General features: G+C 40.9%; 1 protein-coding gene across 4 annotated transcripts in view; it reads right to left on the minus strand.

Moving 5' to 3' along the window:
• Positions 1 to 165: 165 nt before the first annotated feature.
• Positions 166 to 15,201, minus strand: part of MED14 (mediator complex subunit 14) — a 73,534-nt gene continuing 58,498 nt past the window's right edge. For all 4 annotated transcript variants that reach the window (XM_070067491.2, XM_070067489.2, XM_070067493.2 and 1 more), the window contains 7 exons: positions 14,474 to 14,656; positions 12,848 to 13,083; positions 10,341 to 10,520; positions 10,135 to 10,242; positions 5,561 to 5,686; positions 4,975 to 5,167; positions 166 to 2,473 (listed from right to left, as the gene is read on the minus strand). In XM_070067491.2, the coding sequence (XP_069923592.1) occupies positions 2,400 to 2,473; positions 4,975 to 5,167; positions 5,561 to 5,686; positions 10,135 to 10,242; positions 10,341 to 10,520; positions 12,848 to 13,083; positions 14,474 to 14,656 (1,100 nt within the window). In that variant the 3' untranslated portion in view covers positions 166 to 2,399. The remainder of the gene's footprint in view (positions 2,474 to 4,974; positions 5,168 to 5,560; positions 5,687 to 10,134; positions 10,243 to 10,340; positions 10,521 to 12,847; positions 13,084 to 14,473; positions 14,657 to 15,201) is intronic.

Below are 15,201 nucleotides of genomic sequence, written 5' to 3' on the forward strand. Positions count from 1 at the left end.
ACTAATTCTAAACGTCTTTCTATACATGCTGAAATGGCATTTCAGTGGATGATGAAAAGGAGGTGGCAAATCAGGCCCATTTTTTTCTTTCAAGGTTACACTAATACTAAAACCAGACTACAATCCAGAACTAATTCACCAAAATTAACTAGAGAGAGTTGGTAGTTCTCTGAAACTTGTACAAATTTTATTCATCATTGTAAATACTAAAATCACATTGAAAACATCTTAAAGTCAAGTCCCAAACCATCTACAAGGGAAAAAAAATCACTATGGGTATCCAGTCCCTTTGATTGAACCTGAGTAACAAAAGAGGCAAAAGACATGGTTTGTGATGAAACTTAGGACTCAAACGCTAAATGTTTTCAAGCTTTAATTCCAAGTACCAAGCATGATATAAAATTCAATTTCAGGAGTTTATAATAAGCATTGAAAGCAAACTGTGTTCAATAATTCCTATCTCAGTTTGGAGTTGCACAATGCATTCCGAGGAGAGTCATACTCAGGAAAAAGTGTCCACTGAATGCAGCATGTACAAAACTGCAATTAACATTTCAAAATCACACTCAAAAGGGAAAATACCCGAAAAGTTAACTCTATTAATAAAATTATTTGAAACAATATTATCCTGCAGATAAAAATACATTTCTTGTATATACATGTAGATTTCTACATGAAAGAAAGGATTCAGCTCCAAATAAAAAGGGGCTGACCCTTGATAAAGACATCTTAGATTGCCAAACTGATGTGATTACCGTTGTAAGGAGAACTGCAAACAGAAGGATAAAAAAGGCAGCATAAAGGAAGGATAAAAGTTTAGTCACCTGCTCCTAAATAGTGCAGAGTTGGGTGAGAAGCAGCAGATGAAAGCAGAAATAAGACACAGAAGAAAGGCAAAGAAGGCCTCAACTCTGACCAGAATTGAATGGAGAACCAAGCGAACAGATATGATATAGTTGTAGTGAGATGCTTGAAACTAGAATTTGGTAGTGGATAGTTATAGAAGCTCAATTAAATCATGTTAAAGTGGAATTAGACAAAGCATCCAAAATTTAATGGAGAACTATTATTACAGAGACCAGATAATTCAGCACGGTATAATTATTTTGAAAACTTTTCCAACAGCATCAAGTCACCGGAAGACCTTCACTTCAGATCATGTTCTTTGAAGCTTAAAAAGTCCCCGACTGACGGGGACAGACAGCACAGTGCTCCAAAAGAAACCTTGCTGAGATGTGTCGGTACCAGAAACTTCATTTGACCCTGGACCGGCCCTGGATCTTGATTCTTAAAACTCCAAGAACTGGACCTGTTTTCTTCCAAGCAAAAAATTCTATTATTTTGTTGACAATGAATTAAACGGAAATTGTTTAGCACAACCCCAACTTGGGTGAGGAAGGCAAGAAGTTAAGTAAGATAAAGAAACATCACAGACACTTCATGCAAGGGTAGAGCATTAAAGTTCTTTGTTTCCTAATTAATGCTACATGCAGAAGTATCCTGTAAACTGAATTTGCCCAGCAAAAAAGTTCTCATATCCTCAACAGATGAGAATGATTGCATTATCTGGGATCCTTGACCAGTATGAACCACTTACTGTCTCTTATTAAAGACTAGGTTCTTTTTTTTATTAATCCATAATCCTATACTGAAAGAAAAGTGAGGTACTAAATGTTAACCACCAATCAAATTAGGAACGTTTGAATAAATTAACCTTAAAACAAAGATGTTTTTGGTCAAATTTCAGACATGTATTATTAGAAATAAAATTACTGGCCCCACTAGGTTAAAAGGAACAGAGGCCCTAAAAGGCTATAGAGCTTGTATACACACACAAGTGAGTGTCACTTTTTGTTTTTAACCTAGTTTTATTAAATATTGCTTTTTTGGGATGTGTTTATAACAACTCCCAAAACATTTTCATGTAAGGATTCAAAGCGGTCATATTAAAATACAGCTTCAATATAAAGTTTATCACAGTTTTACAGTATTCAAAAATGACAGACCTGCCTTAAAAAACAAAACAAAAACCAAAAAAAGGACTATTACACCCAAAACATAAGAAAACAATTAAATAAACAAGTTTGGCATTTTCATAACTTTATAGTATAAAACAGAATATTAAATCTATTACTGGCAAGCGGACACTGACGTAATACCTAGTTTGAAATTGTGTCCCATTTGAACACACTATACAAGTTCATTATACAAAAGATTGATGGTCTTTTTGATGAAAGAAGTGCACCCTGAAAATTTTTGCCAGTTTAGAATATTTAGCTCTTAAAGTCAAAAAAAAAAAAAAAAGTCCTTTTTCTTTTTAAACTGAAGGCTGAATTCAGATTTGTGTGTGTGTTGTTTTGTCTCATCTGTCAGCCTTCCTGGTTTAAAAACAATAGTGTCTATGGACGCCCACCAGGGGGCAGTGTAAGATTAGCCATTAAATCACGAACAGCTGCAAATATTGTGCATTCACCTGCAACAGAGAAAAATGGTCATTAGCTATTCGCAATACAGGAAAGATGTTAACACACTGGTGGGGGAAGAGGGAATTAAATCGGAGATTAGTAAGAACTTTAAAGGTCAAAATAAAACACTAAATTTTAGCTGCCTATATTACAGAAGATTAAGCTGTGGTTTTATAAGATTATATTTGGTTTCAGTTTTGTTTTTTCCTCAGAAGGAATTTTTGGGTAAGTCCCACTTAGGTTTGAATTTAAGACAATATATGCCTCGAGTTCTATAGAAATACTTTGGCATTGGATAAGCCTTTAAAGTTGGGCTTTATGGCTACAGGACTGACTGCCTATGTATTTTGGATCTAATAAAAAATCTAGTGTATATTTATGATTTAGTTACAATGTTGGTGGTATCCTTCCAATATTGCATTAAAAGCTAGATAAAAATGTCCATGACAGCGTTATTCAATAAAACTTCCTGTGATGATGGAACTGTTGTATATCAAACACTTGTAATGCCACCAGTGTGACCAAGAAATTGAATTTAAAATTCTATTCAACTTTAATTAGGTAGCCCCCTCTGGCTAATAGCAGTTATACTGAACACTGCAGGCCTATGACATCTATTGGAGTTCTTTCCAAAGAATTTTAAGGAAATGGTCAACTTCTGGGGCTCAACATTAAAATCAAGGAATAAAAAAAAAAAAAGTGGTTTCTTTAAAAAGCACTTCATGGAGGGGGGAAGGGCATGATGCTTATGGGAGGAGGAGAGGGAGTACGGTGCACCAATTATCCAAAAACATGATTAGTTGGGGAGGGGGCCACTGATGATCCATCATGTCAATTTCCTCTTTGCTTAAAGGAAACAAATATTCTCACTTTTTGTAAATATTACAAATACTTTAAACCAAAAGCCGATCCCTTCCACTAGAACATGGTCTAACCCTACAGTAGCTGAAAGTGGGAACTGAAGACCTCTTGTGAACCATGGCCTTCTGGCAAAGGGCAGAATGTGCAGTGACCCTGTGAACGTTACTGCCAACCTTCTCTCCAACCACCAGGAAATTCAGGTACAGAAAGAAAAGGAAATCCAAAGGTTTGCCCAGCTCAAGGGAGGGGGGGGGATGGAAAAACAAAACAAAACAAAACAACTTCCCAAAAATCTCACCAATTTCTCAAATAAAAGGAGAAGTGATTTGTTTTCCTTTTAAAAAAACATTATCATTATTGATAGGTAGAAAAACTTGCTTGATCTCAACAGAATCAAAACATTGGTCTATTAATTTTAAGTTCCACAAGACATCACACATAAAAACATCTATAAGATCATGATGACCATCTGCATGTGAAGGAATGGTGTCCATTATCAAAGTCCTACTGGACGGCTACTTTGACAATTCTGATAGCTTTAAACTTGGATTCCTGAGGATCTATTTTTTAGCTGTAAGAAGAGAGAAGTCAAAGGATGAACGCAGAAAACTGTAAGAAGTAGAAGAAATATTACAACAAAAGAAGCATATTCTTCTCTACTGCCCAGTGTAACCTTATAAACTAAAGTGACAACTTGCTTAGGTGCCATATGGGGAAACAGCTAAAAATATCATTTCTAGTAAAACTCTGATACTGTAGTACCTGAAAATGTTTCAGAGAACAACTTTCCCTCATTTAAAAATAAAATGCTATTTTTCAAATTATTTTAAACAGAAAGATATAGAGGACTTCCTTAATATTAGAAATAAGCAAATTTTAATTTCAAATTCCTTGATATCAGAAATGAGTAAAATAGAAGAAAGGTTCTCTTTGCCGAGCTTGATGTTTTAGAATCCCAAATTTAGCACTGCCAGGAGTTACATGTTAAGCGTAGGCTACTCCAGTACTGAAGGGACCTTGTTTATCATTATCTTTCTAGAAACATTCTGGTTTCCTCGGAAATGTTCTGTTTGAGAGCTTCATTGTGCACTTGGTGAAAGGTTCACTTGCACCCACCTGACACTTATATAAGAAGCCCAAAAAGCAGTGATGCCATTTGTATCAGTTTTTATTCTTCACAAAACATTTAGAAGATACAGAATTTTTAATGATATTATTCTATTCATGATTGAACCATGAAATATGAGAAACCAACATGCATTTCAACTTTGTGACGTACAGAGTGGTGGCAGGTATTGATGGTACGGCAGAAATTCACAGCCATGGAAAATTCTACCATCCTAACCTAGGGCTTTGTAGCAATGTGTGCTATAAATACAAGCTTCTGGCATTAGCAACTGGGTCAGTCCCAACAGTAAAGCACTAACAAAAATAAATTCCAGGCAGCAGAGAAATGGACAAAAATGAAGAGCCAGTGAGAAAGGAAGACAGCGACAGGCAGACATTAGGAGGGCCACAGCAAGCACAGCTCTATCACTAGGGCTGGGGGTGGAGTGGGTTAAGGAAGGAGGAGAGGAGCGAAGGGGGTGTCTCTCAAAAGAACTTTAATAACACATATGCAATAAGACATCGTCTACTGGTCATGTACCTTGTCGTGGTGGGTTCATCTCTGCAAACCTCTTCAGAATGTTGCTGACCATCATGGGAGCAGCAACAGAAGAGTTCTGCTGTCTGGGAATATCTGCCTGCTGGGTTGTGCCTGAAGCCATGTCATAAATGATGGGAACTATAATACTAACAGGTTCTTGGGGAGGGACCGATGTTTTCTGTGTTAGTTGAAGCTATAGACACACAACACACACAAAGAGAATAAAAACAAAGTAAGAAAACAAAATAATTCTCTAAATGTATCAAAAGGTACTATCATTCACTATACCTTCAGATTAAGATATATAGGGCAAGCAAAAGAAAATTAAATACGGCAAGAAAAGTGTCAAACAACTGGATATTATAATTAAGATGCAACTATGTCACACTATTACCTGGTTCAATAAATTCCAGTTATTGCTAAAGGAACCAGGATCCCGAGAAGTCTAAATTAACAGTTAAGGAATCTGGGCCTGAATGGGTGCAGTTAACCCAGAAGTTGCTCTATTATCCTCACACGGCTTCTTCCTCAGAAGCACACAAACACACACACACACACACACACACAGATGCTGGGTGATACTTACAAAAAAAAGCATTTTGGATTTCAGCACCACAGCGGGCGTCCCAGGAGGTGCAATTGGGGGTGCACTGGGAGGGATGGTCAGGCAAAACTGAACGTTCCACTTAAGCTGCGTTGCCTGGTCAGGGAACTGTTTTTTTGGGGAAAAAAAATCATGGTAAAAATCATATGAAAACTTAAAATCTTATCAAGAGTCTGAAAAGTTAGAATTCCATTTTATACCCAAGTATTAACAGAATATAAAATTGGTAACTTGTAGGTTGTCACAAGAAATCCATACATGAAATTACTAAAAAGTCAACTCTGACTTTAGGAGACATGTTCACTTTCCTTCCCTCCTACTTCATTAATTCCCAAGCCAACAGATTCAGCTTTTGCAATGTCTCTGACACCTGTTCTCTGTTTTCACAGAGCCACCAAGCTCAGGGCTTCATTAGTTTTCCTGTACTCCCTTAATGGTCCCTTCCAGTGGCAGCCTCTCCCAGCCCATCCTTATGCCACTGTCACTCACAGGTCCTATGGGTCTGAACAAGCTCGCAACAGTTCAGTGTCCTTCAGTGACACATGCTGTTCTCCCACCACTCAGCAACTAGAGACCAGCACTTGCCATTCTAAGCCCTGAACTGGTGTTAACCTAGACCTTCCAGTCATGCTGCCAACTCCTTCCCTAAACTAGTCAAGCTGTATTAATGATTTGTAATTATATCTATTGGTGTTTTTCAGCCACATGAATATGTATTCCTTTATAACCTCAAATAGATCTCTTTTCAACAAAAAATAATGTTTCCCATGGCCTATCATAAGCCAAAGGTTGAGACTACTAGTAAAACAACACAGCTGTCTCAATGTTAACAGTAAAACACCAACCAAAAAAAGGAGTGGGGTCATTTGGAATTATTCAAATCAACACTAAAAATATTATAATGGAATGACTACTTTAATTGTATACTGTCACGGAAAGAATTCAACATCTCCCCAGAAAAGACATTTTTCAATAAATGGACACCTGAAAAAGTTGGAACCATCCCTGTCATGTCACACCAAGACAAATCTTAAATGGACCAAAAATCCAGGTAATTAAAAATAAATGAGGGGCTGACGCTGTGGCATAGCAGGTAAAAGCTGCTGCCTGCGGTGCTGGCATCCCATATGGGTGCTGGTTTGAGACCCAAGCTGCTCCACTTCTGATCCAGCTCTCTGCTGTGGCCTGGGAAAGCAGGAGAAGATGGCCCAAACCCTTGGGCCCCTGCACCCACTGAGAGATCTGGAAGAGGATCCTGGCTCCTAGCTTTGGATTGGCACGGCTCCAGCCGTTGTGGCCAACTGGGGAGTGAACCAGCAGATGGAAGACCTCTCTCTCTCTCTACCTCTCCTTCTATCTCTGTGTAACTCTGCCTTCCAAATAAATAAATTTTTACAAAACAAATAAATAAATCATTAAAAAAAAAAGGGTGATAGTATTAGAAGAAACTACAGAGGCCAGTGCTGTGACATAGTGGGTAAAACTGTTGCCTATGGCCCCTGCATCCCATATGGGTGTCAGTTTGAGTCCCAGGTGCTCCACTTCTGATCCAGCTCCCTGACAATGCACCTGGGAAAGTAGTGGAAGACAGTTCAAGTGCTTGGGCCCCTGAACCCATGTAGGAGACCTGGAAGAAGATCCTCCTGGCTTTGGATGGGTCCACCTCTGGCCGTTGTGGCCATTTGGGGAATGAACCAGCACATGAAAGATCTCACTCTCTCTGTAACTCTGCCTTTCAAATAAATAAATAAATCTTAAAAAAAAAAAAAAAAAAAAGGAAGAAAAAACTACAGGATTTTTTTTTTCAAAATCGGGGATTAGGAAGAGTCTTCCTAATGATGATACAAAACCAGAAAATCTTAAACACCAATGTTGATAAATATCATTATTTATTAAAAGGAAAATTTTGCATAGCTAAAATAACCAAAAGTACAGTGGGGCCGGCGCCGCGGCTCACTAGGCTAATCCTCCGCCTTGCGGCGCCGGCACACCGGGTTCTAGTCCCGGTCGGGGCACCGGATTCTGTCCCGGTTGCCCCTCTTCCAGGCCAGCCCTCTGCTGTGGCCAGGGAGTGCAGTGGAGGATGGCCCAGGTGCTTGGGCCCTGCACCCCATGGGAGACCAGGAAAAGCACCTGGCTCCTGGCTCCTGCCATCGGATCAGCGCGGTGCGCCGGCCGCATCGCGCTGGCCGCGGCGGCCATTGGAGGGTGAACCAACGGCAAAAGGAAGACCTTTCTCTCTGTCTCTCTCTCTCACTGTCCACTCTGCCTGTCAAAAAAAAAAAAAAAAAAAAAAAAAAAAAAGTACAGTGAAAATACAAGTGACAAATGAGGAACATATATTTACAACTAATATCCCAAGGAGCTCACTTCCCTAATATACACAGAGTTCCTACAAATAAGTAAGAGAAAGACCCAAAAGCTAAAGATTGATAAAACTGTTGTTGACGAGCGATGAGCAAAAGTATGCTCCAAAATTGCTGGTGGGAATAGAAACCAGCGTAACCTCTGTGAGGAACAATTTGGCAATATCTACCCAAAGTACAGGTACACATATCCTTTACCACAACAATTCATTCCAGAAATTTATCCTAAGATACATCGGCATAGCCATCAAAAGGCTCTTCTGTCTCTCCCTCTCTCTCACTGTCTTAACTCTGCCTGTCAAAAAAAAGGGGGGGGGGGCTCTTTACTGTAACACTGTTTCTAATGGCGAAATATTGGAAATAACCATCAGAGTGTAACCTAGCCATTTTAACGCATTCACAGAATGAAATACTCAGCCTGTTTGGGCTAAGATAATCTCTGTATGACACAGAAAAGATCTCCAGGATTTGCTCAGTGAATAAAGCAAGGTGTTCTTCAGTTTCAAGCAGTATGGCAAGCTCACTATCCTGGAAATCACATCCCCACAAATACTAACAAATCTGAAGGTAGGAAAATAGCTTTTTAAATGCTATTTTGGGTTGGATTGTGTGTCTGAAAAAGATATGAAAGGGCTGACGTAGTAGCGCAGCAGGTTACGCTGCCACCAGAACTGTTGGCATCCCGTACTGGACACCGGTTGGAGTCCCGGCTGCCCTGCTTCTGATCCATCTGGGTGGCTGTTGCCCGTGCAGCATCTGCTGTGACTTAGCACTTTAGTTTTAGCAACTATTCAGGGAACAAAAGGGCTAAGACAAAAAAATAGGGAGACGGATTTCAAAAAAAAATTGTTATAAAAGTTTCTATATATACATAAATTATTTTATAATAAAAATGTAAAAAGTACCAAACAGGAAGTTTTGGGGTGCAGAGAGTTAAGCTGCTATTTCAGATACCTGCATCCCACAGTGGAATGCCTGCTGCTCCAGATTCCAACCCATTTTCCTTCTAATGCACCTTCAAAGGCAGGAGATAATAGCCCAAGTACTTGGATCCCCATGTGTGAAAGACCAGGATGGAGTTCCTGGCTTCTGGCCATTTAGAGAGTGCATCAGCAGATGTTCTCTGCTCTCCCTCTCTCTATGGCTCTATCTTACAAATAAATCTTAAAAAAAAAAAAAAAAAAAAAAAGTGATGGGACAAACATGTTGACTTTTTTTTTTTTTTTTTTTTTGACAGGCAGAGTGGACAGTGAGAGAGAGAGAGAAAGGTCTTCCTTTTGCCGTTGGTTCACCCTCCAATAGCCGCCACGGCCGGCGCATCGCACTGATCCGAAGGCAGGAGCCAGGAGCCAGGTGCTTTTCCTGGTCTCCCATGCGGGTGCAGGGCCCAAGCACTTGGGCCATCCTCCACTGCACTCCCGGGCCACAGCAGAGAGCTGGCCTGGAAGAGGGGCAACCGGGACAGAATCCGGCGCCCCGACCGGGACTAGAACCCGGTGTGCCAGCGCCGCAAGGCGGAGGATCAGCCTACTGAGCCGCGGCGCCGGCGAAACATGTTGACTTTTATAATGGATCATCTCTGGGGAGGAGAGGCAAGATACTGGTAACTGGTTGGACAGAGATGGATGGGAAATTTCTTTTTTTTTTTTTTTTTTTTTTTTTTAATTTTTGACAGGCAGAGTGGACAGTGAGAGAGAGAGACAGAGAGAGAAAGGTCTTCCTTTGCCGTTGGTTCACCCTCCAATGGCCGCCGCTGCAGCCGGCGCACCGCGCTGATCCAATGGCAGGAGCCAGGAGCCAGGTGCTTTTCCTGGTCTCCCATGGGGTGCAGGGCCCAAGCACCTGGGCCATCCTCCACTGCACTCCCTGGCCATAGCAGAGAGCTGGCCTGGAAGAGGGGCAACCGGGACAGAATCCGGCGCCCCAACCGGGACTAGAACCCGGTGTGCCGGCGCCGCAAGGTGGAGGATTAGCCTATTGAGCCACGGCGCCGGCCGGATGGGAAATTTCTGTCTTATCATCTTGATCTAAATGTAAAAGATATAACAGAATTGTGTTACCTATTCAAAGATAAATAAAATTAAGAATTTAAGAAAAATAAAAGTACATAAATGAGTGAAAACCAATAAATACTGCCCCCATCGACTTTAATGTCCTCAAACAAGCCTTGCTAGAAAAGTATGTGCTTACCAGCTCTAGCTTCATGATATGCACACAGTCCCTGAGGATGTGTGTAGGAGCTCCTAACAGCTTGGTGAAGGCTATTAGTGTATTGGCTTTAAATGGTGGTCCAGCAACCTACAGGGATAAAAAAGCAAGTTACTCTCCATCCTACCACGATGCTTCCATTTCCTCATGTGCTTTAAAGTCACATGTTACTATTACTAAACACATACCCTTGTTTCAAAGAATTTCTCCAAAACCTGAAGTTCATCAGGTTTCCACTGGCCCGCATTTTCAGGTGTCACTTTCAGCTGAAGGGTTTGGTTGGTTTTGGGACTAAGAGCTACTCTACATTTCAGTGCATCAGTCTTAAACATGATCACTCCAGGTTCATTAGAATTTATCAGCTGCAGCTGCAAACAAGGAGAATGCATCAAATTAACATGTAAGGCAAAGAGAAAATTAACATGTTACCGAGAGAATTGTTTCAAAAGGAAAACAACTAAGCTGATACCAACACCAAAACAAAGCATCAACACTGCGAAGCAGAATGGCCAAGAGAAGCGACCAGCCACTACATGCCTCTTGATGGAAGAACCTAACACTCCTGTCAGGTGTTCTTGCAAAACAACAAGAACCTTGAGCCTGATTTTCAGTATTTTGATCCAGAGGACTGACCAAGGTGATGAAAACACAGGGGCAGAAGAATATGTTCGATGATTCCAAAGAGAACTGATCAGCGAAACATAGACTGAGAAACTTGACTTGGCTTTTGCAACAAATTTTGTAAGGAGTTAAAAAAAGAGAAAAGGAAGGGAAGCCTCCAGTTTAAGAAGTTTAAAAATGTGTTTGGGTTCTGATTTATACTGTAAAATATGAGACAACTTGGGAAATCTGGACATCAACCAGATATCTGATGATAAAGAAAGTGTAGTTTTAGGTATGAGACTGTTACAGGTTATTTATTTTAAAAGTCAATACATTTTAAAGACAAACCCAAACTTTTCGCAGGTGAAATCATGTTTGGATATGCTGTAAAACAACCTAGTGGATGAGCTAGAGATGAAATAACATTGGTATGAGTTAACTGTTGGGTGATGAGAGCACAGAAAAGTTCATTAGACTATTCTGAGTACTTTTCTTACGTGATACATCTGTCATTTTTTTAATGGCACATTAGAAAAAAGAATATAAAGAGTACAATTACAAAAGATTAAATCTGGACTGGGTCTGTATTCTATCCCACAGGTTGACAAACTTTTTCTATAATAGGTCCTTGGATAGTGAAAGGCTTAAAGGGCTAAATGGTCTCCATCACAACTATTCAATGATGCCATTATAGTTAAAAGCAGCTGTAAACAAGCCATAAAAAATGGGTGTGGCCGGCACCGAAGCTCAATAGGTGAATCCTCCGCCGCAAGGCGCCCGCACACCGGGTTCTAGTCCTGGTCCCTGGTCGGGGCACCGGATTCTGTCCCGGTTGCCCCTCTTCCAGGCCAGCTCTCTGCTGTGGCCAGGGAGTGCAGTGGAAGATGGCCCAAGTGCTTGGGCCCTGCACCTGCATGGAAGACCAGGAGAAGCACCTGGCTCCTGGCTTCGGATCAGCGCGGTGCGCTGGCCGCGGTGGCCATTAGAGGGTGAACCAATGGCAAAAGGAAGACCTTTCTCTCTGTCTCTCTCTCACTGTCCACTCTGCCTGTCAAAGATAAAAAAATAAAAATAAAAAAAAAATGGGTGCGGCTGCATTTCAATAAAACTTCACTTACGAAAACAGGTGGTGGGCAGGACTTGGCCCCAGGGCCTACAGCCCACCGATCCCTGTTCAAGCCTAATATATCAATTATGCAGATGAGCAAAATGAGGTTCAAAGAGCTGAAAGCTTATACAGATTGTGAGGGGTAGAGCAGAGGCTAAATCACAAGTGTGATGATTAGCACTCTGAATGGAAATTTATCCATCTTAAATCTTTTGCTACTTTTCAAGTCTGAAAATAAAAGTTGCAAAATGACTTTGTGGCAAACATGGAGTGGATATTTTAAGCATTCACCTTTTTGACTACCTCATATATAGAGAGAGTTTTATATATATAGTAATATATATAATACAGTTAATAACAACTGACATATTGAATGTCAAGACATTATACTAAGAATTTTACAAAAATGACTCAAATTCCAACACCTGTCATCAGGCAGGTAGACATCACTGCTTCCTGTTATCAGAAAGGTGAAGAAATTTACCCAAGCACATACTAGGTCGTAAGCCTGGCTATAAACCCAGTGCTGCTGACTATGAATTACTCGCTAAGGCTTCCACAGGATAGGTCACAAGCCTTTCTATAAAGATTTTAAATAACTTGTTAATGTTTTAAAAAAGCAACTTTCATCTTTATGATCATAAATAATTTTATTTTCATAGAGACTCAAACAGCCCAAAAGGCCAGATCCTGGGGGCACTGGTCTTATACACTGTGGTGACCTATCTCCAGGTCCATATTAGCCACCCAACATGGATAGAGGCCACAGTACAACAAACTATACAATACAAAAACACATTCACATAAGAACAGAAAAGAATAGTGGAGTCCACTTTACATGCTGGGGTAGGTGAAAAGCATGGTACTGACAAGCTGATTCAGGGAAGTAAGGGAATGTCACTTGAATTCAGATCTTACTCTGCAGGACAACTTAGCATCCTGCTTTTGACAATCACCACGTAGAAAGTCACTAGGTACCCATACCGTTTCTTGTTGAATAATTCTTTGAAGGTGTCGTCTCATGATGACCGATCCAAGGAACCTCTCAAGTGGAGAACAAAGGTAACTACCTGCCAGGCCGGGCACAAGGCCTGGTGTCGGAGAGGGCAGCAGTAAAATGTTCAAGGCACTGTGCGTGAGGATGGTGGGTATGGATGCCGCCCAGGAGCGCTGAGGTAGTTTACGAGGCGGAGGCATGTTCGTTGGCATTGTTTGGGAACCTTTTGGGAAGGAAAACGTGTCATTTTAGTGACAAGCACATGCTATGTCATTGTTTCCTGTTTTGCTTCCATTACAAATGTTTGATATTCGAAATCAGTCTCAACTACTTCAGTTACTCCTTGTGGTACAAAATATTGTCTTGTTAGCAAGAAGAGCCACAGTTATTCACCCTCCCATATCCAGGCCTCTTAGAATGCGACTTTGCTGCAAATCCTTCAGGAAGTGGGATCAGTGTTTCCATCTGGAATCTGGCCTTACAACTTGCTTTTGGCCAAGAAAAAGCAGAGGAGGTGACACTGGGCTAGTTGTAAACCTAGGTTTCTGTCTACTTATTCTCTTAGGACTCTGCTCAGCCATTTTGAGACCAAGCCCATGATCAAGTATGAGATGACACAGTGCAGAGAGACCATGCCAGCTGAGGCCATCTGAGAACAGCCAGTCCCTAGCCAACCTAGTAGCTGATCACACACAGAAGCCCAGCAGAGTCTATAAACCCACAGAATTAGGAGCCAATATGAGTATATGATTATTGGTTTAAGCCATTGAAACAATGTATTTGTACAGGTCTTCTCTTGTATGTTAATTCTGTCAGCTAATGAAATGTATCTTTTAAGGCCCAATATGGAGACCAGAAGCTAGCAATCATGACAGACCTACTGGGACTAATTTCACAAGACTTCTGGGAGGAGATACCTGTCTGCCTTATACTTTGCCAAACTTTTCAAGTTAACGATTGTTAATTGACTTACCAAATAAATAATTTTTTTTTTTTTTTTTTGGACAGGCAGAGTGGACAGTGAGAGAGAGAGACAGAGAGAAAGGTCTTCCTTTGCCATTGGTTCACCCTCCAATGGCCACCGCGGCCGGTGCGCTCCGAAGACAGGAGCCAGGTGCTTCTCCTGGTCTCCCATGCGGGTGCAGGGCCCAAGCACTTGGGCCATCTTCCACTGCACTCCAGGGCCATAGCAGAGAGCTGGACTGGAAGAGGAGCAACCGGGACAGAATCCGGTGCCCCGACCGGGACTAGAACCTGGTGTGCCGGCGCCGCAGGCAGAGGATTAGCCTATTGAGCTACAGCGGTGCCGGCAGATAAAAATTTAAGTTATTAAGGTGTCCCCATTCAACAAGTAGGTCATGATGTTCAAATGTTACGATGGAATAAAATAGATCATTTGTTGGTTATATTAATAAAAGAATATAATAAAGAGAATTGAAAATGAATCTTGATGTGAATGGGATGGGAGAGGGAGTGGGAGATGGGAGGGTTGCGGGTGGGAGGGAAGTTATGGGGGGGAAAAAGCCATTGTAATCCATAAGCTGTACTTTGGAAATTTATATTCATTAAATACAAGTTAAAAAAAATAATATAAAAATGCTAACGCTACTCACTTGTTCCAGCCCGAGGGGAATGAGAAGCGTCTGGAACTGGAGAATGTAGCGACGGGTTGGCAGGTGACATTCCTGGCATGCGTGTTGCTGGTGAGGGGCCAGACACTTGAGGAGACCCTGGCCAGTTCCCTGCTCGGCCACTTGGTGACACCATTGTGTAAGGGGAACTAGGGTCAAGAGTTCCTGTAAAAAAGTAAACAAATGGTTCTCAAAACCTGTATTTTAATAACTGAAAGTTATCTGACAGCATTCAAAACCTTACATGGTGATAATTTCATTTTTTCTTTCAGTAAGGCATTTCACTGAAGCCTAATACTTCTTAACACGTCAAGCCTGAATCTTTACGTTGTGTTGTTTATGTACTTTCTAATGTGATTCAAGAATTAGAAAAGTAAAGAGACTGAAAAATGATAAAATTTACCTTCACACAAGCTTCCACATATGTAATACATGTTAATCTGATTTATGCAACTATATGCTTGAAGAAAAAATCTCAAGGCTCCTTTAAGGACAGAAATATACTTTTTAAACCCTAACAAAGTACACTTTCATTTTATTCAGAGAAGGAAGGGGAGAGGGAAATTTTCCATCCATCTTCTTTATTTAGGAAAAACTACACTATGAAATGAACCAAAAATCAAGTTTTCAAAGCAGGGATTTCTGGGGTTGTGTTGTGGCGCAGCAGGTAAAGCCACCACTGCCTAGGAAGCTAGCATCCTATTTGGGTG

This window comes from Oryctolagus cuniculus, chromosome X, assembly GCF_051225735.1.
Source record: "Oryctolagus cuniculus isolate XC-2025 breed Fujian yellow rabbit chromosome X, ASM5122573v1, whole genome shotgun sequence".
NCBI lineage: Eukaryota > Metazoa > Chordata > Mammalia > Lagomorpha > Leporidae > Oryctolagus > Oryctolagus cuniculus.